The sequence below is a fragment of the Ornithorhynchus anatinus genome, chromosome 6, assembly GCF_004115215.2.
Source record: "Ornithorhynchus anatinus isolate Pmale09 chromosome 6, mOrnAna1.pri.v4, whole genome shotgun sequence".
Lineage (NCBI taxonomy): Eukaryota > Metazoa > Chordata > Mammalia > Monotremata > Ornithorhynchidae > Ornithorhynchus > Ornithorhynchus anatinus.
This window is the reverse complement of record NC_041733.1, coordinates 24,788,244-24,813,618: the sequence shown is the minus strand read 5'-3', so window position 1 is coordinate 24,813,618 and position 25,375 is coordinate 24,788,244. Positions and strand designations below refer to the sequence as shown.

General features: G+C 49.3%; 1 protein-coding gene, 1 long non-coding RNA gene and 3 other non-coding genes across 5 annotated transcripts in view; all 5 read left to right on the top strand.

Annotated features, from left to right (window-relative positions):
• The first annotated feature begins 9,351 nt into the window (after positions 1-9,351).
• On the top strand, positions 9,352-9,467 carry MIR15C (microRNA mir-15c). The gene has a single exon (NR_034650.1). It is a non-coding gene; the product is annotated as a microRNA mir-15c (primary transcript).
• Positions 9,468-9,474: 7 nt separating this feature from the next.
• On the top strand, positions 9,475-9,941 carry LOC120638474. The gene has a single exon (XM_039912460.1). The coding sequence runs from the start codon at positions 9,486-9,488 to the stop codon at positions 9,915-9,917; it is 432 nt and encodes a 143-aa protein (XP_039768394.1). The 5' UTR covers positions 9,475-9,485; the 3' UTR covers positions 9,918-9,941.
• Positions 9,682-9,801, top strand: MIR16C (microRNA mir-16c). The gene has a single exon (NR_034651.1). It is a non-coding gene; the product is annotated as a microRNA mir-16c (primary transcript).
• A 3,048-nt stretch (positions 9,942-12,989) lies between the features above and the next one.
• Positions 12,990-25,375, top strand: part of LOC103170001 — a 25,676-nt gene continuing 13,290 nt past the window's right edge. Inside the window, exons 1-3 of the long non-coding RNA XR_485909.3 lie at positions 12,990-13,045; positions 13,210-13,323; positions 16,081-16,168. This is a non-coding gene — a long non-coding RNA (uncharacterized LOC103170001). The remainder of the gene's footprint in view (positions 13,046-13,209; positions 13,324-16,080; positions 16,169-25,375) is intronic.
• Positions 22,029-22,166, top strand: LOC114813020. The gene has a single exon (XR_003760631.1). It is a non-coding gene; the product is annotated as a small nucleolar RNA SNORA7 (small nucleolar RNA).

The window sequence follows — 25,375 nt, the reverse complement described above, 5'->3', positions numbered from 1 at the left end:
CAGCGCGCCTGCTGCCCACAGATAATAACGTTGGTATTTGCTAAGCGCTTACTACGTGCAGAGCACTGTTCTAAGCGCTGGGGGAGATACAGGGGAATCAGGTTGTCCCACGTGGGGCTCCCAGTCTTCATCCCCATTTTACAGATGAGGAAACTGAGGCCCAGAGAAGTGATTTGCCCACAGTCACCCAGTTGACAAGTGGCAGAGCCGGGATTCGAACTCATGCCCTCTGACTCCCAAGCCCGGGCTCTTTCCACTGAGCCACGATGCCAGCCCGGCATCCACGAAACTGCGGCGGCCAGCCGGGGCGGTGGGGGGGTGTCTTTGAGGAAGAGGAAAATAATAATAATAATGTTGGCATTTGTTGAATGCTTACTATGTGCAGAGCACTGTTCAAAGCGCTGGGGGAGATACAGGGTCATCAGGTTGTCCCACGTGGGGCTCCCAGTCTTCATCCGCCTTTTACCGATGAGGCAACTGAGGCACAGAGAAGTTAAGTGACTTGCCCACAGTCACACAGTTGACAGGTGGCAGAGTCAGAATTCGAACCCGATACCTCTCACTCCCAAACCCAGGCTCGTTCCACTGAGTCACGAAAAGCAGCCCCCTCCTATACCACCCCCCCAACACATAGAGAAGCAGCGTGGCTCAGTGGAAAGAGCCCGGGTTTGGGAGTCAGAGTCGTGGGTTCTAATCCCGCCTCCGTCGCTTGCCAGCCCTGTGACTTTGGGCAAGTCACTTCTCTGGGCCTCAGTTCCCTCATCTGTAAAATGGGGATTAAAACTGTGAGCCCCACGTGGGACAACAGGTGATCACACCTTGGATCCCCCAGCACTTAGAAGAGCGCTTTGCACATAGTAAGCGCTTAACAAATGCCACTACTGATTTGAGAAGCAGCGTGGCTCAGTGGAAACTGCGCGGGTTTGGGAGTCGGAGGTCACGGGTTCTAATCCCGACTCTGCCGCTTAGCTGTGTGACTGGGGGCCAGTCACTTCCCTGTGCCTCAGTTCCCTCATCTGTAAAATGGGGGTTAAAACTGTGAGCCCCACCTGATCGCCTTGGATCCCCCAGCGCTTAGAGCAGCGCTTGGGACCTAGGAAGCGCTTAACAAATGCCCCCATTTTTATACACGCCCTCCCCGCCTCGCTGGCCGTTTCCACCCGGTCTGGGCTGCTCCCACCCCGGGCCTCGGCCTTTTTTCTCCCCCCTGCATGTCCCTGGGAGGAAGGACTTGGAGGCAGCCTCCTCCTTCTCCCTTCGCGACCCTCTGCTGGGCACCGAAACCTCCAAGAGCCCGCTGCCTTTCCCCGCACATCGCTCCCTTCTTAACCGTGGAGTGCGGGCCGACACAGAGGGAGGGAGGGAGGGAGGGATGGAGGGGAAACGGCCGCTTTGTTATTCGGGCGGGATTCTCGCCATCTCCCTCCCCCCTCGTTATCCCATCCCCCCGCCCGCTCGTCCGGGGAAAACTTTTCCCCTCCCAGTCCCCTGGAGGAGGCAGGCCGCTCCCTGGGGCACTGCAAACTCCGGGGACCGAAGGACCGGCCGGACCCGGCCCTCGGAGGAGCGTTACAACATGGCGCCTTTTTATTTTCTCCTCCCCCCCTTTTCAAACCGAGCGGCGAAGAAGCCGTGGGTTTATCCCCCCCTCCCCGTCTCCCCCGCCCCTCCGCCTCGGCCGGGGACCAGCCGCGTTTCCCGGAGCTCCTTTCCCCGGCCCCGGCCGCTCTCCCCCGCCAAGTCAAACTTCCCTCAACGCCGAGGTTTTTCAGGCGGACAGGACACCACAGGGCATCGCCCCCACCTCGGCCCTGTTTGGGTCGCCGGGGGTGGGTGGGTTGGGTTTTTTTAATTTTCCTTTCGCCCTGCTTTTTCGCGCTTTCACCGGACCCCTCTTTTCCTCCTCCCCCGGGCGACTGTTCGTTAAGTTTCCCCGTCCCGCTCCCTTCTTCTCCTTCCCCCCCCTTCCCCTCCCAGTCGGCGGCAGCGACGGTGGCGCCGCCGCCCCGCCCCAGGCCCCGGGGGAGCCGAGGAGGAGCGGGAGGGGGCGGCGCGTGCACTGGTTCTCCCCCCCCCCGCGCTCTCGCCTCCCCCCCCGTTCGGTGGCACGCGCGCGCCTTCGCGAGCCCAAGGCTCCGGCTCGAGCCGGCGCGCGCCCTCTCTCTGTCTCGCGCGCGCGCGCGCGCCTTCCCCTCGCTCTGCCTCCCGCCCTCCCCACTTCCCCTCCCAGCGGCGGACTTCTCCTCCCAGCCCCTTCCTCGCTCCGTCGCTCTGCCTCCTCTCTCTCTCTCTCTCTCTCCGAAGCAGCCCCACAGCAAAGTCCCAGAAACCCTTGCAAAAGCCTACAATGAAATTTAAGAAGTTTTTTAGGTTTCGGCGCCATTTTCGATTGGATTGAGAGGTGAGGAGGGATTTTTTTTTTCGAGGGAATTATTTGCAAGGATTTTCTCTCTTCCCCCCCCCCCCCGCCGCATTGATTATGGCAGCCTGGAAAAATATTGGAAAAATCTTCAAAAAAATTCTCTCTGGCCGCCGGGTGGCAAAGCGCGTTTGGGGGGCAGCAGAGGAGACCCTTAAAGTGCTTAGTAAATAGGTGCGGCAAAGAAAACCCGAAGGAGCGGGGGTGAAAAAATATTAATGGGAGGGGGCAGGGGAGAAAAGGAGAAAATGAGGAAAGGGGAAAATGTTAGACTTTCAGCTTTGTCGAGGGGTGGATTGCAATTGTTTTTGACAATATGTAAACGGATGGGTTTAAAAAAAAACCTCAAAGGGTCAAAATAACTTAAATTTGCAAAGAGTTAAATATGGAAAAAAAAATTGCGATTCATGGGTCTTTCTCCTCCAGGACTGAAATTCGCTAGGTTGTTTTTTTTTTTTTTCTGAGTTCCGAAGTGAAAATTGGACATTAGGGGAGTAAACAAGTTTTGTAACAATCCGATGGGGGAAGGTAAATTTTATAAAGGGAAAGTAAAGAAAGTGTATAAGCTGCAGGGAAGATTTTTTTTTTTAAGTAATCAGAAAATTTAGTACTTTAACCTTGGAAAAGGTGAAACCGGAGAAGTTGCTTTTGGGGGGAGACTCTTGAATGATTTCAGGTTTGGGGATTTAATTTGGGGGGGGGAGGATGGGGGGCGCAACCGGTGACACTTGAGAAGTATCGATCCCTTGTCTATTGTATCAGCTAATGACGCAGATTCAAAAGTGACAAGAAGGCACTTTGTAGCCTTGTTTCACTAGAAAAGCAGTCGAGAGGGAAACCCATAACCTAGGGGGAGGAGGCCTTTTAGGGTGACAAACCGTTACAAAGTTACAGAGGGACGAGAAGGAAGGGGTTAAGTGAAAGGTACAATTGAATTCGATACAAGTGGCTGAGTTTGCAAAGCGGATTGGAAGGGGAACTTCACCGCATATGGACGCCTTCAACCCCACTGCCATTTCAATGCTACTTTTGTTTTCTGAGCAGTCAATAAGGAAGCGTTAAACTGGGGGCTAAAGTTTAGGGGGGGAAGTTAAACTCTGGGCTCATCACCCGAATGGTGTTCGTATTTGATGTAAATGATTTAATTCGGAGGGGGGTTTGGTGGTGAAGACATCTATATTTAACGTATATTTGTTCTCATATGTGTTTTTTTCTTTTTAAAGGTGTTCGACAATGTGTATGTCGTGATATAACCATTGCTAGCCATTCATTTGTAAATAAAATAGCGAAATCGGGACAAAATTCAGTTAAGTTTAATGGTACCACTGTGTGATTTTGGGGGGGGAGGCTTTTTTCCCCCCTCCTTTAAAATGGAAATTTGTATTATTTTAGAGGCCTTGTATAATTCTGGCATATAATGGTATGCATATTAATGCGGGCTTTCAGCTTCTAGTGTAACAGTTTTTATAACTAGAGTTTTTCTCTCATTTTACCTTGCTGTTCTATTAACAACGGTCATTTAATATTTCTGTTGAACTAAAGACAGATTCAGAAGTACCGATTTGCCTCTTTTGCAATAAAACTCGACGTTTCCCACTCTAGGCATGTTTAACTATAAAATGTTTTTTTTGCTTTTTTCTGAAAATCAAAGTTAGGACATATTCAAAAATAAAAGGTGTTTGAGGGGCATTTGGGGATTTGTGTTGCTTTGGCTTGCCTTTTTTTTTTTGCATAAAACTTTTGAAGCATAAACCCTAGCTGTCGTTAAGATGGTTTTAAATACTTATTGGAAACATGAGGAAAAAGTGTATTCATTCTGTTGTTGGAAGTTATCCTTTTTCTTCCTCTTAGAAAAAAACTGTATTTAGTGAGTTCATATTATGATTTAGGACTATATACAGTGCCAGTGACTTCAGAGCATTATATGTAATGGTTTTCTATGGGGTGGCTGTAGACAGGAAATAGAGTGACTTGACATCAAGTATTTAAACCCCTGACTTATGTTTTGATAGGGGTCATTTATAATACTTAAAACTTACTGGAGTTTGGAGAGAGTAATTAGTTTAATGTGTAAGTGTTAAAAATGATTTGAACTATATAAAATGATCAGATGTAAACCCCACCCCCTGAAAAAAATAGCCATGGGTGAAGAATAATTTACCAGTTATAGCATTTGCTAATTCGGTTTGTTAAGATCAATTTCTGATGTCCCGAGAGATACTATATATAGATATTCAGCCCCTTTCTGTCTTAGGAAGAGCTGAAGAAACCAGGTGACAAATTTTCATCGTTCATCCTTAATGTACCAAAAGAATCATCCATCTGTTTTTGTAGGAAGCAAAGAAAAAAAAATTGTTTCTGATGGGGAACTAAGTTGAAACGGTGATGTAAACATGTAGTAAACACAGGGCAACAGGAGGGAAGTTTAATTGTAACTCCGGGGCTGGTAAAGTGATCCAGATGTAGACAAATTAATTAAACCGGGGCTTGTTCATTGTGCTTTTAAGTAATATCGATCATCCCCGACCCAAAGGTTGGTTTCTCTCCTCCCTGTCCTTACTTCCACATCCCACCTCCTTCTGTTCTTTCACTACCAAATGTTTCTAGGGTTCAGCTTCCACGTCCTTTCCTTGTTTAATTGCAAGTTGGATGAGTTGCCTGTGGCAAAAAAGAAGTTCTAAGCAGCACCGTACTGCCCTCCAGGTCAAGAGTACTGAGGAAAAACTTGTGGAGCCTGGGAATCTTACTGTGGTCTAACAAGCTATAAAGTATGTTAATTTTTGAAAGATAAACAACTCTAATGCATTTACGGCCTAATCATAATCTTTGCTTTATTTCTAACCATTGGGGAAAATTCGGCTTTGTATTCAGGACCATTGTAAACTTTTAGTTGGACTGCTTTTTTATAAGGGCAAGTCAAACTTGATAAATCGTTATTTACCATGATTCACTTTCTTTTGTGCACAGCCTCGAGAAGGGCAAAAAAAAAAAAAGCCCCAAATCGGGAAAACAGTTTTGGTGATGGCTGGGAACTGACAGTTTTGCATGCATGATAGACACGCTTGAAAGAAGGCCTTGCATTCTGAACAAAAATTTGGTTAACTGTAACAGGTACGGCTCTGCTCTTTGTGCATCCTTAGCTCGATCACGGCATTTTTGTGGGTTGAGCCACTTCTGAAACTCAATAGCTGAAAACACATGGCAGCCCTCTATCAACCACTGGTAGATTTCTAGCTATTAACCACATTTGTGCCTATTAAATATGCTGCAGAGCCCTTAATTTCCATTGTTCAGACTAAAACAGAGGTGAAAGAGCCCGATAGGTGACTCACCGATGTATCCAGAAGTGGATTATAATTTGGACCAGTCACAGTTTTTAGCTTTGTTTTTACCCCTTTTCTCGTACCTGGGCTAAAAGGTAGAAAACGCCCTACTCGGGGGGGGAGGGGGGGCCTGGAGCTCTTTCTTGGAGATCGGTTGCTTTCTTCTTGAGAACCCTGACTAGTCTAGATTTCCCGAATAACCGTTTTTACAGGTTCCTCCCCTCTCCCTTCCCTTTCTGCCTCTCTCCCACTTCCTGGAAACCAAATCAGAAATGGCTGGTGTTCTCCCTCCCCCTGGGCATCGCCCGGGCCCTGAGGCGGGAGATGCCAGGAGAGGAGGTGGGGGCCCCCCTTGCCAGGGTTGGAGGGGACTGGCGCCTTGAGGGCCACTGGCCGCCGTGGGGAGCAAGGGTAAACGGCCGCCGCCGGCCCGAGCGACTCGCCCCCAATCCCGCCCCGCAAAGAAAGTGCCAGGCTCCCTCCCTCCCTCCCGCCTGTGGCCCCGCAGCCTTGGGGCGGAGGGAGGGCAGCAGGGCAGGAGGGCAGCAGGGCCGCTCCCAACCCTGCCGGCCTTGGGGGCGGCCGGGGCCCGGCCTAGAGCGCCCCCGCGAGGCCGGGGAGGGGCGGGCGGCGGCTGCGGGCCGGGCGGGCGGGGACGCGCCCCCGCTCCCCGCACCGCCCAGGCCGGCGCGGCCCCCGCCCGCTGACCTCCCGCAGAAAGAGGGCCGCCCCTCCGCCGCAGGGGCCTCCCCGCTGCCCCCGCCGCAGAAGGGGGAGGGAGGGGGCGAGTGGTAGGTGAAGAACACCTGGCGGGGTCCCGCCCGCACTGTCAGACCGCCGCCGCCCTCCGAAAATCCGTGGAGCGGGCCGGCCGCCCGCACAGCGTCAAGCATCGTTGCGAAATCCCCTTCCCCCCGCCCCTCCACATACGTTTTCGGAGGACGGGTGGGGGGGGGGGTTACCCACCCCTTCTTTAAGCTGCCCCGGCCTCCCCCAGGTGCAGACGGGTCAGGGTGTCACTAACCTGTGGCTTCGGGTTTGTCGCTTTCCACTTTTTTGCCTTTGTCGTACCTGCAGGTCTCGAAACAGACCGGTTCTGCCGCGGCTCTCCTGGTAACCCTCCCACCCCCCACCCCCCTCCAACCCAGGGAGCCGGCGGCGCAATTCGAGTGAAGGCGGCGGCCCCTCCCTGGCGCCCCACTTGCACGTGGGCGCCCAACTGCGCCCGTACGACCAGTCCGGGAGGCGCCCGGGGAGGCGCCCGGGGAGGCACGTGTGACCGCGCCCTGCCCCGCCCGATGCCCTCTGCGGGCGTTCCGCGGGGCCCGACCCAGCTTGGTGGGCGCGGGCGGCGGGGAGAGGAGAGCAGGGCGCCCTTGGGGTGGCACGACAGCATCATCGGATCCCCAGAGCGGGCGCTCCCCCGTCCCCCCTCGCCCCCCACGACCCTTGGAGGAGGGTCCGACTCGGGTCGGACTCGCGTTGAATCTCCCCCGTTGGAGGGATGGGGTAGAGACAGATTGAACGGAACCAAACCTCCGAGATGATGTCAGCCCACCGATTGCAAAATTCAATTGGTGGAAAGTAGAGGAGAGAGAGAACTTCTAGGAAATGCGTTTTCTTCGACTTCAATCGCGGAATCACTGTAGACGCTGAGTTATTTCAATGGGAAGCGGGTTGCCATTTCACGGCCCTGGCACGTTTTGAATGCCGGGTTTCAGTTTATGCAAATGTCACGTCGTATGCAAACGGCATGTAGACCTATTAGCAATGGGGTCAGATAACGTTCAGGTGCTGACAGGCCCGGAGCTTCGGGTGGCCTCCTGCCGGGGATTAGTTCAAAATGTAGCTAGCTTCCAGCCTGAGCGAGGAAAGCCTTTCCCTAATGACATTTTGAGGAGGCTAAAATTCTTCGAAAACTCGGTCTTCCTTATATTGCTAACATAGGCACCCGAGGATTTAGTACCGCAGCTGGCAATGTTAGATGAATCCTCTAGCACGTGAGGGTTAAAGGGGAAAAGGAGAAATACAGGCGGCGCGATATAGTTTTTCTCGAGACTATGGTGGTCTGGGCTCCCGATACAATTTTCGTCCGATTGGTTCTGCAGAGAAATGTTAAAGATCTTGCCCCTGTTCAGAAAGACCCTCTGAGCCGAGATTAACATTTACAACGACATCGGTATTTCTGTTAACTGTGTGAGCCTTTATGAGTCACTTCCATGATAAAGATAAAATAGCTAAACGAAACAAAGTAACTGTCCCTCAACATACTTCTGGCTATTGTCCGTTCGGATTCCGTGGTATATTGTTATGATTGAAACAAAGGCAGTGTTTCGGCATCAACTCTCTAACGTTCACCTCTTCGTTTTGTTTTTTGTTTATTGACACTTCTCCACACCGACGGGATTTTTGGGAGCAGGTGTCTGCTGCTTTGGGAGGCAGGGGACGGTCATGGGAAATTATTCTTCAGCCAGGTCGTTAAGTTCAAATGCGTTTGAAGACTTAGGTTGTTTCCCTCTTTTAAAGTGCTTCGAAAGTGTGCCGAGACCGTAATACCAACAAGCCCGATCGATATAGTGTAGTAGGAATTGCTGTCAGTTGAAAAGTGCACTTAAACTTGTTTTGTTGTATTCTAGTTCCTTTGGCCACTGACATTATGCACCGTTACTAACGTCGAGGTGAGTAAGCGGAAATAAAAATGCCAAGACATTTACAGTGAACTCAATCTGAAAGTGAAAAAAATGCAAATTAATCATTGGCTTGTATGACTCGGTGGGCATCTTCCATGATCGGTTTCCTCTCATAGGTATTTGCCGCACCGACTGCTCCCTTCTAAGTAAAAACCTGCCGGCCGTGAAAATACCTTTTCCTTTAAACCCTCCCTCCCGATCCCCCTTCGCTATTGCTGTCACTCGATTCCTTGCTTCTTCCCGTCAAAGCCCCAGCCCTCCCCTCCCCCACCCAACTTCCAACCCGAGAGAGCATTCATTCATTCAATAGTATTTATTGAGCGCTTACTATGTGCAGAGCACTGTACTAAGCGCTTGGGATGAACAAGTCGGCAACAGATAGAGACAGTCCCTGCCGTTTGACGGGCTTACAGTCTAATCGAGCATGATTCGGTTAGATGGGTTTTGTCAAGCATCTTTAGCGGCCCGGGGTTTCTTTAACCGGGAGGGCCGGGGGAAAAGGGAGGCATCCAAGTCGGACTGTAAAATATAATTTTCTGCTGTTTGGTGAATTATCCCTACCTGTGCGGGGGAGAATAATTTTTCACTCTTTTGCAGTTCACTCCTTCCTGAACAGGTGGTATGGCTGTTATTTCCGGGTGGTTCAAAAATTCGAGTGCTTAAACTCTACCAACAAGCATCCTAAGTAAGTTTTTGATGCTATGAGCTTTTAAAATTTCGCCCTAAATAAAATGGCCTTCCACGGAGCGCTTTCGAAGGTTTTAAAACTATTGGCCCCGAATACTGCTTTATCTCAAAACTGCATGTTGCCGATGTGCGTGTCTCAGGAGTGATCTGCCTGCACTTCTCGTTCAAAACCCAGCTCCGCGATTGCTCGATGTTTGGTCCTGACGAACCTCCCTCGGCCTTTGGAAGGCGCGCCCACAGAGCAGCCTTGAGGGGGTTGTAGCAGCACATCATGGTTTGTAGGGACAAGGAGATACAGACCATTCTGGGCTGCCTCAATCCCCCAAGGAGAACGCGGGAGAACTGGGCCGGGGCGTTTATGCGGCGATGCGGGGGAGGGAGAGCTCGGCCGGCGCGGTGGTGATGAGGGGGGTGCTGAAGCCCGGGCCGAGCCAGCAGGTAAGTGGGCAGAGGCGGCGGTGCCCGGGCTCGGTCAGGATGGACCCGGGGCACGCGTCGAGCAAAGGCTGGGCCCACCCGGTGGGTCCCGGGGAGCTTCGGCGGGCCGGGACAGCGAGGCCCCGCCCGGCTCGATGTGTCGGCCGTGCCCTAGCAGCACGTAAATACTGGAGTTTGGGGATGCCTCGTTGCTCTCCAGTATTGCATTGCTGCTTGAGCGAGGCCGGACCCTCCGCGCCGCCGCCTGCCAACCCGACAGAGTCAAGTCCGCTTCCTCGCAGGGATCGGGGTTTTTTTTGCTGTGTTTCCCATTATGATCTGTACCGAGCATCTACCTGCCGTTATGTTTTCATTCATTAAACGTTCGAGTTGTGACTCATTAAACGGGTCTGTGCGTTTGGTTCTCCGGGGCGATGGTGGCGGGACGGGGGCGGGGACGGGGGACCGGGCTAAGGATAAAAAGAAAAGGAGTTTCCAAACTGATTTTTGGTCCCGTGGGAGAGTTGGGAATGTCCCGAAGACAACGAAGGTGCCAGGGGAGAAACCCAATCTAATCGTGACTTGAAAGGCGGGGTGCTGCGCCCTCCGATGGGACTGCTCGGGTTCCCGCCGGCGGCCCGGACGGATTCCCTCCCCACCACTTGGCCGCCCCTCGGCCGCGGGGCACAGACGGGGTTAGGCTTGCTGCTGTCGCTTCGGGCGGCGGCTTTTGGCCAGCCCAGAGCCCGGGGAAAGAGTTGGGAGGGGAGGCCGGGCTACCCACCGGTAGAGAAAGGGAGGCCCCGGGACCGCCCACGCCCCCTCCCCCCCACACATACCCATACAAACCCCTCCTGAAGGGCCGGAGCGGGGGGGGCCGAACCCGTAGCTGCATCGTATTGAGCGCCTACTGTGTGCAAAACAGTCCTAAGGGACGCCTGGAGCGACAGGCAGCCCGTCCCGTCGGCGCGGCCTCTTAATTCGCGGGGAGCCTGGGCCGCGTCCTGGAAGGCCGCGCTCGGGGCGAACTTCACCCCCCGGACCTGGCGGACCTTCTCGGCGCGGCCAGAGACACCCCACTCCCTCCCCCCACCCCGTTTGCGGAAGGAGGAGGAGGGCAGCGCTTCTCCTCCGGGGGTGGAAAGGAAGGCCCCGCCGTTCGCCTCGCCACTGGCGATCGTTCCCAAGTTCTATCCCAGTTGAAAAAAAGGGAGCGAACTGCTTTCCCGGCATACCTGATCCCGGGCGGCCCCGCGATGTGGAAAAACGGCTTAAGATGGGGTGTGACCGGTGACATCGGCTCAAAGGTCCCGTCGGCCAGGGTGACCGGATTTAGAAGGATGCGTTCAAGTGTTGTGCGGGGAGTTGGGACATCTCCAATCTATCGCGTGCCCACCCAAAAAAGGATGTTCACCAATAAAGCCCACTGCGGGATTCCATCCCTGCTTCGAGGAACGCTTTTTCTGGAAGGCCCTCCAGAAGCGACCCTCGCTTCCATCGTCATCTTATTTCCCCCTCTCCAAGAGGGGCTAGTCTTTAGATAATAATCATCATCATGGTATTTGTTAAGCGCTTACTCTAACAAGCACCATTCTAATCTTTGGGGTAGATACAAGGTCATCGGGTTGGACACAGTCCCCATCCCGCATAGGCCTCACAATCTGAATCCCCATTTTACAGGCGAGGTAACAGGCACAGGGGAAGTGAAATGACTTGCCCAAGGTCACAAAGCAGACAAGCCGCAGAGGCGGGATTAGAACCCATGACCTACGTGCCGAATATGCGATGCCAAGGTACCTAGGAGGTGAGAGAAAGTTGCTGGCCTCGACGGTGGGCCTGGAAAGTCATCCTGTCACCACCACCGGCCTAGTGCGGCCTTGGGTCTTCTTGGCCACCGGACTGCTCAAGGGAGAGAGTGGACGGCCGGGCTGCTGGGATGGATTCAACTCTCCATGAGAAGGGTTTTCCAGTAAGCAAACTGGAAAACCTTGCCGTGTAAAGAATAGCGGCCAGGGCCTCATCGGTCATTGGAAAACATGTGGAATCTGCATTTCGGGGCGGGGGGGCGGGGAGAGTCCTCTAAACCCCGGAGAAACTCCCATCTGTTTGGGATGGTTTAAGTGTGGCCTTGCCCCGAAAGCAGGGGGTTGGACTAGATGACCTCTCCAAGGTGCATCTTGTGCTAAGGTCTCTGGAGGTGCTACGGTTTTTGTGGGCTTTCTCTCCGGGCCAAGCCCGAGCCGCCGGCCTGCCCGGTGCCCGCTGCCCGCGGGAGGAATCCCCCGGGTCGCCTGCACCCAGCGGAGCGGTTTTCCGAAACCGCTTTCCAGAGACGGCCGAGAAACAGCGCCCCAAGGCTGCTTCCCTTTCCCGAGGCTGGCAGGGGTGTGCGCCACCTTGAGCTTCTGCAATACCCCAATGCCCTCTCGCTGCCGAGTCCCAGGGAGCGACGATGCCGACCTGCGGAAAGGCGGTCGGACCCGGCCGGGGGAGCCCGGCTGCCCGCTAGGTGCCAAGGAGCCCCAGGGAGGTGGGCGAGGGTCGCCCCTCCCCGGGCACAGGTGGCACGGGTGGCGTGGGCTGCAGTTTTGCGATGAGCTCCTGCAGCCGGGCCGATCCTCCGCAGAGCTGAGCGGAGGAGAGGAGGGCGTGGGACACGACACTGGTGGGGGGACGAAGGCGAGGGGGGCATCTTGAGCACCCACCTTGGCTAAGGAAGGCCGCGCCCTCTGCCCCGACCAGGAATGGGAGCATGGTAGGCGGGGAATGAGTGGGAGCTGGGCGGCGAGAGAAGCGGTGGGGAGGCGGGTCCGGGACCGGCCGACCCCCGCACCGCCCGGGCTCCTCGCCCCGGCCAAGGGTTGCTGCAAGCGGGGCTGCCAGCCGGGCCCCGGCGGCCGAGGGCTGAGCGCGGCGGGAGCCCGGGAGGGACCTGTGCATCTGTTGCCCAATTGCCCGCTCCAAGCGCTTAGTACAGTGCTCTGCACATAGTAAGCGCTCGATAAATACTACTGAAGGAATGAACGAATCCGGGCTGGGGGAAGCGCGGCGGGAGACCGGAGGAGATCCCGGGAGGGAGCGCGGCGGGAAGCCGGCCCGTCCGGAGGGGTCCCCGGGGGGCCTGCACCTGCACCTGGCTCCGGAGCCCCGGGGCTCCGGGCCCGCACAAGGGCCTCGGCCTGGGCTCGGCGGCTTCGCCAGAAGGAAAAGTTTCCTGCAAGGGTCGGGCCGGCGGGGCTCCCCCGCCCTCCCCGGGAACCGCCCCGCCCCCGCCGGGCCCCCGGGCTCCGCGCCGAGCCCGCAGGGGGGACCTGCTCCGCCCCGGGGTCCTCTCCTCCCGCCCGCCGGGCCCGCCGCTCCGCTGGAAGGACGGACGGACGGTTTCCAGCCGCCCGCCGCCGAGGCTTCCCGGGAAAAGCCTCTCCCTGTTGGCGGGACTCGGCCTGGGCGGGCGGGGGCATCCGTCCCCGCGTTGGCGGGAAAGTCCGGCGGGCACGGCCCGGGCGCAGGTAGGACCAGGGCGCAGGGTGGGCGCCGAACGGGCGGAGCGGGTGCACGGTGGGTGGGCAGGTAGGGCCGGGGCAGGGCGACTAAGGTGGGCGCAGGGCGGGGCTCAGGCAAGCGGGGCAGCCACAGCCCCCGACCCACCAGATCCCGCCCTCTCCCCCTCCAGGACACCCCCCGACCGTCCCTCCCGTCCGGTCCCCACGGACACCGACCTCCCTCCCTTCTGGCCGCTGCCACTGATCGATGGAACCACCCGGAGCTGCGAGGGAGTCGACGCGTGGTAATACCGATCAATCGATAATAATGTTGGTATTTGTTAAGCGCTCACTATGTGCAGAGCACTGAGAGTCACCGGGCGCTTACCGGTCAACCCAAGACCGGCCTCGGTCCAATCACCAAAACAGCACCTGGGAGCCAGGTCGGAGGCATAGGTCATCGGGGTCGTGGTTCATCCCGGACCTCGGCCGCTCTCTGGTCCCTGCTAGGGAAGCTTTGGTTTTCCAGGGGAAAACTTTCCCCTTTTGCTTGGAAGCCGTTCCAAGCGGGACCATGTCAGGATGCCTGACGGGCGCTTCCATTGTCCAGGGTGAACGGGAGAGATCCAGAAGCTCTACTCTAGGATTTACATAGAATGGGAACATCTCTCTGAGTCTTAGCAACTTTTCGGGAAAGGTTTCCTAGGTAAAATATGTTTAGACTTCAAATTTTGTTTAAACCTGGGTTTCCTTTTTTCCAAGAGAAGAAACTCACCAACATAGTTGGACTGAAAAAATTACCGGGTCGGAGGTTGCAGGCAATTTCGAGTTTAGAAATACGTACGTATTTCCAGAGTCTAGGTGTCGTGGCAACACACACGCACACCTACGGCATTGATTACTTTGGTGTGATAGATCGATAGATGATGCCCTGGATGGATTACCCATTGCTTTTGAGCAGCGGTGTCTAGCAAGCAGTAACTATTGAGGAGAGGCTGTACAAACGGCAGAACTCTTCCTGAGAAACTAAGTTATGAGGTGAGCATCAATGTTTCACCCTGGGATTCTTATCTCCCCTCTCGTGAAATTGTGTCCTCATTGGCTCACTTAAAACATGCCATCCGGGGTAGTTAAATGTTCATCTATGGGATACAAAAGTGTTTATGTGCTCATTTATGTGAATATAAATGCTCACAAGGGGAAAATTAGGACTTGTTTCCCAACAGGTTCCACTAAAAACAATGGGGCTAGATTTGATGACTCCTTTGTCCTTCATAGTCATTAGTGAAGGAAGTCTCCAAAGGCAAACAGGGTCCTGACTAAACAGTTCCATCCTGACTATGGAGGGAAGGAAAAAGCTGCTCTTCTTCAGTAAACCCATAACAGTTAGGGAAGTCATAATGGAATGTTACCCTACAGTTCTGGGATCAGGATAATTTGAAATATAAGCACATTTTATATTTCATTTTACAAGCAAAAAATGTTTCCCTGAATGATCGGAATTGAAAGACTATCTGAGAATAAAAACTGGCGGAAATGGAAGAATTATTTTTAAAAACCATTTAGCAGCTATTTTGGTGGCTGGAATGATCAGCTATAGAATAGACACGTGTTGAATCATGGGTCTATTTGTAATGGGATAATTCATAACGAATTATAACTCTGCATTTAGTTATTTATGGGGTTTATTAAGTGTTTACTAGATGCCAAGCACTATGCAAAGTGTTGAGGATTCCAACAAAACAGATCAGATACAGTCCCTGTCCTACATGGGGCTCACAATCTAGCTGGGGATAGGCAGATAAAGATAAAGATGATGATGGATTGCGGACAATAATAAGCAAACAGAATCAATAAAGTGATAAACTTTAAGACTAGTAGAAAATATGCCTTAAAGATGGGACTCTCCAGACTTCTCACTGCTCCAGGTAGACAATGCTTAGTTATCTTAATCTTTGTTTGCATTTCACATATGCAAGTAATGGTAAAATTAATGATAAATGTGCTAATGCTAGTAATGCTATGGTTTCACAAAAAAATATGCTATTTAAAAGGAAGGAGGTAAGGGAGCCGATAACACTGAGTGAACTTTCATTGTTTATACCCTCCCTTTCTCCAGCCCTTATGTGTGTGTGTGTGTTGCGTATATAATCGATTGTACAATCAGTTTATTTAATCTGATTGTCCCATTTTAAATATTTTTTTGTCTGTCTCCCACATTAGAATTACAGTAAACTCACTATGGCTCAGAAAACATGTCTCCTGTTAGGGAAGTGGCATAGCCTAGTGAAACAAGCATGAGTCTGTTAGCTGTGAGACTCAGATTCTAGTCCTGGTTCTGCCACTTGACTGCTCTATAGTCTTGGGTAAGTCACTTTACCTGTGCCTCAGTTTCCCTATTTGTAAAATGGAGATTAAATTCTTTGCCCTCCCTTAGACCGTGAGCTCCATGTGATACAGAGACGGTTTCTGATTTAGCATGGTGCTTGACATATAGTAAGAATGTAATAAATACCATCATTATTATTGTACTTTCCCAAGTGCTTAGTCCTGTGCATTACACCCAGTAGTGAGAGCTCAATCAATACCTTTTCTCCTACTAGGCAACAATCCTTTTTCCAATGCCATAAACAATACAATGTCTGCCTAACCATTCAGTCATTCGATCTAATAAAAGGAACTCAGTGAAAGTCAAAAGCAAGCAAGATACAATCTTGTTTTCATTTGATTGTGGTCTTTTTTAAAAGTAGCACTCCTGGGACAAATTCATTTATGACGCTACTGTTACAGCCTCTTAATCTCTTAGCCATCACATTCATTATTTCTCCTAATTAGCTTACATCCCAAAATGTGTACAACTGAAATCCCTGAGAAAATTAGATTTCATTATATCTACATCAGGAGCTGATGTTGAGAGATCTCAACAGTTCTTTCCTTTTTTTTTTTTCTCTTTAAATTAGTTCAAATACATTGAGTAGGCAAAGAACTATATTTTAGGCTAAATACTTCCATGACATTTAAAAAGATAAGGATGATAAAGCTATAAATTATTCTCATTTCAGATGTCTCCAATGTTTGATCTTGTGTAGTCATCAAAAGTACTTGACATCATTCGCTGACATTCCCAGGGATTGCGTGACTTCCAAACAGGTGATTCTACTGGACATGTGCAGTGATGGGTAGAAGTGGTTCAGAGAGCCACTGCTTTCCTAACATAGAGAGGCAAGGGCAGCGTGGCTCAGTGGAAAGAGCACGGGCTTTGGAGTCAGGGCTCATGAGTTCGAATCCCAGCTCTGCCACTTGTCGGCTGTGTGACTGTGGGCAAGTCACTTCACTTCTCTGCGCCTCAGTTCCCTCATCTGTAAAATGGGGATTAAGACTGTGAGCCCCACGTGGGACAACCTGATTCCCCTATGTCTACCCCAGTGCTTAGAACAGTGCTCGGCACATAATAAGCGCTTAACAAATACCAACATTATTATTATTAAGTATAGCAGTGTTGCTTAGTGGAAGGAGTATGGAGCTGGGCATCAAGAGCTGTCCCTAGTTTGCTGTGTGACTTTGTGCAAATCATTTAGCCTCTCTGTGCCTCAGTTTTCTCCTCTGAAAGATGGGGAGAAAACATTGCTCTCTGCGCCCCTCAGATTGTGAGCCCCAAACAAGACAGAATGATCTTATGATGATATAGTTACACTATCCCTGAGCGCAGTGCATGGTACACTTGATAAATACCATAACTGAGAGTGATACTTGGGGCTGTTCTAGTCCTACTGAGCCCTGCTTGAATGTGGCCGTGTTCTTTTCTGTGAGATCGAATGAAGCTTACTGACTTGTTAGGTTCCAGACCCATAGGTTGGTCTGAGTTTGAGAAGTGTCAAGTTTAGTCTCTCAAGGGTTGTGGCTGGCCTTAACCTGGGGCCACGAGAGCATGGTACCTGGCATGTGTTGCATCAACCACCCTCAAAAAGCAGCTCTGCTCCCATGCTTCCTGTCAATTTTTCTTGCTCAGGGATCATTGAATGAAATTGAGAAATGCAAGTCAGGCAGAACCACTTTTCTGGCTAGCCGTCTGATACAGAACCAGTTTGACTGTTCTTACCCTTGTTCTCCCTTGTTCCTCATAATTACCATAGCATTGGGGAAATACTGTAAATTACCTGTGAAACCATATAAAGAGAGTGGGAAACACATGAAGTGTAGGGAAATAGGTGATTATTTAATAAGACTTTCAGGGCCTAGTCAGTATTATTTTAACCCTCTCTGTTTCTAACCTAGCTCTTTCTCCAGAGACCAAGGGCTTCCCCCTTCCAGGATAAGTTCTATTTCCTTTCCATAGTAAACTCTTTGCCTCCTATCAATCAATTAATCAATGAAGGGTATTTATTGAGCACTAACTCTGTGCAGAGTGCTGCACTAAGCCTCCAGGAGGCCACTTCCCTACCTGGACCTACAGTTTGGATTTTGAAAGATGAGTTAGGAGAGGAAGTCTAGCTAACCTGCTGCTCCAGGCCTGGGTTGAGTCCCTCTTCCCAGTCCAGGGACCTGGGTTCCAATCATGCCACCACTACTTGCCTGCTCTGAGATTTGCCTGCTGTCTGATGTCAGGCAAGTTACTTGACTTTTCATTCTCTGACTTTTCTTATCTGCAAAATGGGGATTAGATTATGATTAGATTAGATTATGAGCTCCCTGTGGGAGTATCCGAATATCCTGAATCTTCCCCAGTACTCAGCATGACATTTGGCACATCATAAGTACTTAAATACCTGCCCTACCACTTGCCTGCTGTGCGACTTTGGGCAGGTCACTTAATTTACCTGGGCTTCTGTTTCCTCATCCGTAAAATGGGGACTCAATCGATCAATCCTCTAAGCACTTGGGAGAGTATGATATACTAGAGTTGGTAGACATATTCCTTTCCCACAATAAGCTTACAATCTACAGAGGGAGAACTCAGTGCTTGTGCTCCCTCCTATTTGAACTGAACTCTATCTGAGACAGGGACTGTATCTGACCTGATTATCTTGTACCTACACTGTTGCTTAGTAGAGTTCTTGGCACACGGTAAATGCCTAACAAACAGTACAATTAGTATTTAGCATTAAAGGTTACTGCCACCAAGGTCCAGCATTAATCTCCAGCTGTGACATTTCTGACACCCATCCATTCAGCTTGAGCTCTGACCACTGTGGCAGAGGCAAGCAGGGGGTGGGGGGAGCGGGGAAGGCAGCAATTACCATCTAACATAATCTCAATCAGAAAATACAAGTCTACCTGGGGTCATTCTTCTCTTATTGGGGAGTTGCCTGTCCAAGTTTCATTCCAGCAAAATCATGTGAGACAGGGACTGTGAATTGACTTGTATCTTGTATTCATTCATTCAATAGTATTTATTGAGCGCTTACTATGTGCAGAGCACTGTACTAAGCGCTTGGGATGAACAAGTCGGCAACAGATAGAGACAGTCCCTGCCGTTTGACGGGCTTACAGTCTAATCGGGGGAGACGGACAGACAAGAACAATGGCACTAAACAGCGTCAAGGGGAAGAACATCTCGTAAAAACAATGGCAACTAAATAGAATCAAGGCGATGTACAATTCATTAACAAAATAAATAGGGTAACGAAAATATATACAGTTGAGCGGACGGGTACAGTGCTGCGGGGATGGGAAGGGAGAGGTGGAGGAGCAGAGGAAAAAGGGGAAAATGAGGCTTTAGCTGCGGAGAGGTAAAGGGGGGATGGCAGAGGGAGTAGAGGGGGAAGAGGAGCTCAGTCTGGGAAGGCCTCTTGGAGGAGGTGATTTTTAAGTAAGGTTTTGAAGAGGGAAAGAGAATCAGTTTGGCGGAGGTGAGGAGGGAGGGCGTTCCAGGACCGCGGGAGGACGTGACCCAGGGGTCGACGGCGGGATAGGCGAGACCGAGGGACGGCGAGGAGGTGGGCGGCAGAGGAGCGGAGCGTGCGGGGTGGGCGGTAGAAAGAGAGAAGGGAGGAGAGGTAGGAAGGGGCAAGGTGATGGAGAGCCTTGAAGCCTAGAGTGAGGAGTTTTTGTTTGGAGCGGAGGTCGATAGGCAACCACTGGAGTTGTTTAAGAAGGGGAGTGACATGCCCAGATCGTTTCTGCAGGAAGATGAGCCGGGCAGCGGAGTGAAGAATAGACCGGAGCGGGGCGAGAGAGGAGGAAGGGAGGTCAGAGAGAAGGCTGACACAGTAGTCTAGCCGGGATATAACGAGAGCCCGTAATAGTAAGGTAGCCATCTCAGCACTTAGTAAAGTGCTTGGCTGCTTAGTATATGCTAAACAAGTACCACTACTATTATTCTATATCTGCTCAATTTCTTTATTTTGACAGTGTTGTGAATATTTTTATGGAAGTCTCCCCTATTAGAGTGTAAGCTTCTTGTGGGCAAGGAGTGTGTTCTTTTATTTTTCAAAACTTCCCAAGCACCAACTACAATACAGCATTCCAAGAGGTTACTAATTAATTGCTATTATAATTACTCTTTCAGCCACACTCACATCCTTCAGGAAGTTTCACTTTCAGAGGGAGCACTTTTAAATTTGAAAGAACCATATATAAAGCACTCCACTGTGGACTCGCACTCAACTCTAATTCAGTTCTTTTTAGTCCCAAATGACCCCAAAGTCTTTTCTGCCAAAATATTCTAGCTACTCAGGATCCATCTTGAATATCTGCATAGCAGTAATAGTAGTTGTAGTAATATTCATTAAGCATTTATTATGTGCAAAGTACTGTACATTGGGAAAAAAAGTGTGTGAATGAGATAAAGACATGGTCCCTGGCCCCCAAGGAGCTAACGAGTGAATAAGTGAGGGAAGGGGTTGGCAGAAGACTCATAAGGAAAGATGAAGCAAAAATATAAAAATGTAAAAGTTTTTTTGTTTTTCTCCCTAAGTGAAAAAAAGTTTGTTCTTGCAGTCAACTTCAAGATAATGTTGAATTGTAAGCCATTTCTCCAAGATGCTAGTAATTCCCCAATTAACCATCTTTGAATTTAATGAACACCCAATCTTTTCTCTTATGTGAATAATGATAAAATAGTAGTTGCTCACTAAATGCTGCTCCTAATTAAGTAATTAATACGGTGAGCAGAGCCTAGTACTAGACTCCAGGACAGATGCTTGTGAAATTGCTAAAACTCAAGATTATTCCCCAGGCATTTTTAAGTGAGAATGACTCTAACCAGTTCAGGACCTCTAAAAAGTAAATTAGACCATATTTTTCTTACCTTATTATGGAGGTGGGAAGGTGACAAAGTCCGAACACATAGCAGTTGGTTCCTCCTATCTGATTTGGGTTGAAGCAGGAAAGAGGAGTGGTTATTTTAGGTTTTCTCTTCAGCTGCCTTCATTGAGACCTAACTGCATGCAGGGCACTATACTAAGCCCTTGGGAGAGTACACTACCATTAATGTATATGACCTCCTGCCTTCAAAGAGCCTGTAGTCTAAAGTAGTGAAAAAAACCAGAGCTGAGTGAACATGGGTGCAGCATGGCTCAGTAGAAAGAGCCCGGGCTTGGGAGTCAGAGGTCATGGGTTCAAATTCAGCTCTGCCACTTGTCAGCTGTGTGACTGTGGGCAAGTCACTTAACTTCTCTGTGCCTCAGTTACCTCATCTGTAAAATGGGGATTAACTGTGAGCCTCACGTGGGATAACCTGATTATCCTGTATATACCCCAGCGCTTTGAACAGTGTTCTGCACATAGTAAGCGCTTAACAAATACCAACATTATAATTATGGGTGGTGGCTGTTGGTAATGACGTGATTAGGGGTGTTAGAAATTGGTAGGGAATGGCCCCTGGAGAAGGTGGGTTTATAGGAAGGCTTCACAAAACCTTTTGAATTTTAACTAATCAGAACCAGGATGCCTACTTTCCTCATCCTCTTTTGGAGCAGGTGAGGCTTCATACTCACTTGATTTGCAATAGGGACCAGTGGGTTAGGATCAAAGGCTAAGCTGACAATGGGGCTGGACCAGGACTCAACATGACTGCATCCCCTCTTCTGCTCCCTCCCCCCGCCTCCCTGCCTCCAATGTAGGTATCTGTGGCTGTCATCTTGGTGTCTATTCCCTTGGCATAATTGAGTCTCAAGTGTAGGGCCGTAAGATTATTATTCAGATATGAAAGCTAGACTGACCAGCCTAGTTGCTTGTACTGCCCTTTTAAAGACTTCAGGGTAATTTCACAATCCTGATTGTTCTCAAAAAATATTTTTATTATACTCTTTGGCCATATTACTTATCCACCTGCAACATTTCTTTTATCTGTCTGCATCTCTTTCTACCGGCATCCAATAGCACTAAATTGGTTTCCCCTCATAAAGTAGCTGTTTACAGGGCTGAACACCAATAGCATTGTGATAACATTAGCAAGAGAGAAAATAAGTGCTATACATCTGCACAGCAAAACTCAGAAATATTAGAGTCACTTGTAGGTCAATTGCTAAGTTGCAGTAATGTTGCATTTTATAATTTCTTGGTGATGCATCTGTTTACCTTCAGAATGGCTGAACTGTAAATTAAATAAATGTTAGCAAGACGCAACTAAAAAGCCAGATGTACACTTCTCAAAATGTGACATGAAATAGCTGCATTCTTCAGTCTCACCTCCAAATCAATCAGTGGATTAACTGAGGGCCTGAATGCAGAACACTACAAAGCCCTAGGGAGAGTATGATAGAAGCAAAATACATGTTTTACTCTTAAGAAACATGCAGTCAAATGGGAGATACAGACATAAATGATTTAGAAATAGTGGCAGCATGAGGAAGTACATGGATATAAAAGATCATGGGTCTTAGGACATTGGTTCCTGGAAACCATGTCAAATCAAAAAAATTAAAGTTGGAACCAATTTTCTTATAGGATCGATGCTATAAATGGGGAGGGAGGCACGGGTTGGTTCTTCAACCAAGGTTAGATACCTCATTTTTTACCCACATTATCCAGAATTGTATACTCAATTATGGATGAGTAATATTGGTACCCCCTCTTAGGGTTGCACCTGGAGAGTTTCCAGGGCTTTACCAGTCTTGACTAAGGGAGGGAGAGTCAAGCAGAGACATACGCATTCCATTCCTAGCTTGGGCAGTGGCTAGCCAATGGAAGGCAATCTGCTGCAAGTCATAACTCACCTGTGCTGGGCAGCAGCGGCACGGGAGAGGGTCGAGGGTGGAGACTCAAGTTGACTGCATGGCAGGAGGCAATGGTAAACCACTTCTGTATTTTTACCAAGAAAATGCTATGGATACACTACCAGAACGAGTGCAGGTGGAGGTGGGGCGTTCTGGGAGAGATGTGTCCATGGCATCACTATGGATCGGAGACGACTCGACAGCATAGGACAGGACAGTGTTGCTACATTAATTAACTTCCATTGAGTCAAGAAGGTTCCAGGATAGGGTAGCTGACTTTTACTTCACTGGAAGTAAAATGGTTGTTTTGACCCTCCCAGGTGACTCTGCCTGGTAATCAAGTATCTATCCCCTACCCCCGGCTCTTCCTGTTTCACCCCATGCCTTCTTTAAATTTTCTTTTCCTTTCTCCACCACCCCCTTGCAAGTTTTCAGTTGGTCTCCCTAACTCCCTCTGGCTCCCATGAGCATTCCCACCATCTGTATCTATGGAGCTATGGCCATAAAGGAGGTTTGTAGTGTAAAGCTGAAATAAATGTATTCATATCCAACAATCTCCCCACCTTCAAAACCTTATTGAAGGCACATCTCCCCCTGACTAAATCCTCATTTCCTCTTTTCCCAATCCCTTCTGCATTGTCCTTACATTTGGATTTGCTCCCTCTATTCACCCCTCCCTCAGCCCCACAGCACTTACGTACACATCCACAATTTATTTTAATGTCTGTCTACCCCTCTAGATCGTAAGCTCGTTATGGACAGGGAATGTGCCTACTAACTCTATTTTGTATTCTCCCAAGTGGTTAGTACAGTGCTCTGCACACAGTAAGTCCTCGATAGATACGATTAATTGGAAAGTTGAATCAGAGTAGATTTTAGATTTAGTGCATATCTGTAATTTATTCATTTATATTAATGTCTGTCTCCCCCTCTAGACTGTAAGGTCGTTATGGGCAGGGAACAGATCTACCAACTCTGTTACTTTGTACTCTCCCAAGTGCTTAATAGAGTGCTCTGTAAACACTCAATAAATGCTGATTGATTGGAAAGCTGAAATGGAGATTTTAGAATGTTAGTCAACTTGAAATGTCATAAGTAATTTATTTATTGACTGTAATATTGACTGTAAATTGACTGTAAGTCTGTAATTAATTTGTATTGATGTCTCTTCCCCTCACACCCAAGACTGTAAACACACTGTGGGCAGGAAATGTGTCGTTGTTGTACTGTACTCTCCCAAGCACTTAGTGCAGTGTTCTGCACACAATAAGCACTCAAAAAATACAATTGAATTAATGAATAAGTTTCTGAATAATAGGAGGCAGTATAAAGTCAGGATGAAATAGAATAAATAATTGAATATATAGTTTAATAACATAAGTGCTAGGGGTAGCTGATGGGATTATAGGGAATGTGTTTACCAACTGCTATATTGTACTCTCCCAAGTTTTTAGTACCATGCTCTGTACTAAATCAATACATACAATTGTACTAAATCAATAAATACAATTGATTGATAGAATACCAAGAATTAGGTAAAGCTTCCTGGAGGAGGTGGGATTTTAAGAGGATTTTGAAGTTAGGGAGAACTGTAGGCGGGTGGATTTGGAGGATGAAGAGTAGGTGTCTAGGAAGGTGGGGAAAGCATGAATAGTTGTGAATGGGGCACAATTAGGTAAAGCTTGGGACAAACAGAGGGTTAGGGTGTAGTAGACAAAGAGGACTGAAAGGTAAGATAAAGAATGAAGTGGAGGTGGAAATCCTTGAAGCCTTTGTTTTGATCCTCTGTTTGATACAGGGGAAAATGGGTACACTTGTCTGTTAGGATGGGGCAGCAGTGGGGAGAGTTCCAGGCTGATGAAACAGCATAAGCAAAGTGAAGTGGTTCTGGGTGTCACCTGAATAGGAGTAGCAATTTAATAAAACGTTTATTTGCCTGAAAATGACTGTTAGTCTGTATTGAGTTAATAAGACACCCAAAACTAAATATAGTGTCTAAGCAGAGCAAGAACTCGGATCTAATGCGTACTAAGATTTCTGGCCATCTATTCCCACCCAAAATTACTGCATTTCCTCTTTTCATCCAGGATTATTGACTGTACAATTTCCAATATAACTCCTCAGAGTCCAAAATAGTGGATAATGTAGAGGATTTGACAGGTATGCCAACTTTTCATTTTGAATGCAGGAATGAATTATTGGCAGGAGATCCTAGGAAAATAAGACACACGCGCACACATACACCCACATCTCCAAATGAGGGAACTCAGACACACACAGGGTTGGGGTGGGGAGCAAAGATATTTGAGAGACAGGATAGGGGATTGGGCTCAAACAGGAAAAGCAACAGGGACCTGACAGTGTCCAGGGCACCCGTTTCAAGGCACAACATGAAAACTCACTCCTAGCTGAGGCTGGAGCCAGGAGGCCTATTTTAAAGCACTTTTTTATAATAATAAAAATGCTTGTATTTGTTAAGCGCTTATTATGTGCCAAGCACTGTTCTGAGGGCTGGGGTAGATACAAGGTAATCAAGTTGTCCCATGTGGGGCTCACAGTCTTAATCCCCATTTTACAGATGCGGTAACTGAGGCCCAGAGAAGTTAAGTGACTTGCCCAAAGTCACACAGCTGACAGGTGGCAGAGCCAAGATTAGAACCCATGACCTCACTCTCAAACCCGTGCTTTTTCCACTAAGCCATCCACACACACATACACACACACACACACCCACCCCGTTTGGGGCAGGGAATGTATCTGTGTATTGTTATATTGTACTCTCCCAAGTGCTTAGTAGATAAGCAGCATGACCTAATCGATAGTGCATGGGCCTGGGAGTCCAAAGGTCATGGGTTCTAATCCTAGCTCTGTCACTTGTCTGCTGTGTGACCTTGTCATTTCTGTGGGCCTCAGTTACTCCATCTGTAAGTGGGGATTGAGACTATGAGCCCCACATGGAACAGGGCCTGTATCCAACCCGATTTGCTTGTATTCACCCCAGCGCTTAATAAAGCACCTAGCAAAAAGTAAGCGCTTAACAATTACCATAATTATTTATTACAGTGTTCTGTAAACAGTAAATGTTCAATAAAACTGATTGAACACACATACACACATATACTTTTTCCTTTATCTTTTTTCATCTGTATTTTACATCCCTCTACACTCCTAGACTAAGCTCCTTGTGGCAGGAGGCATG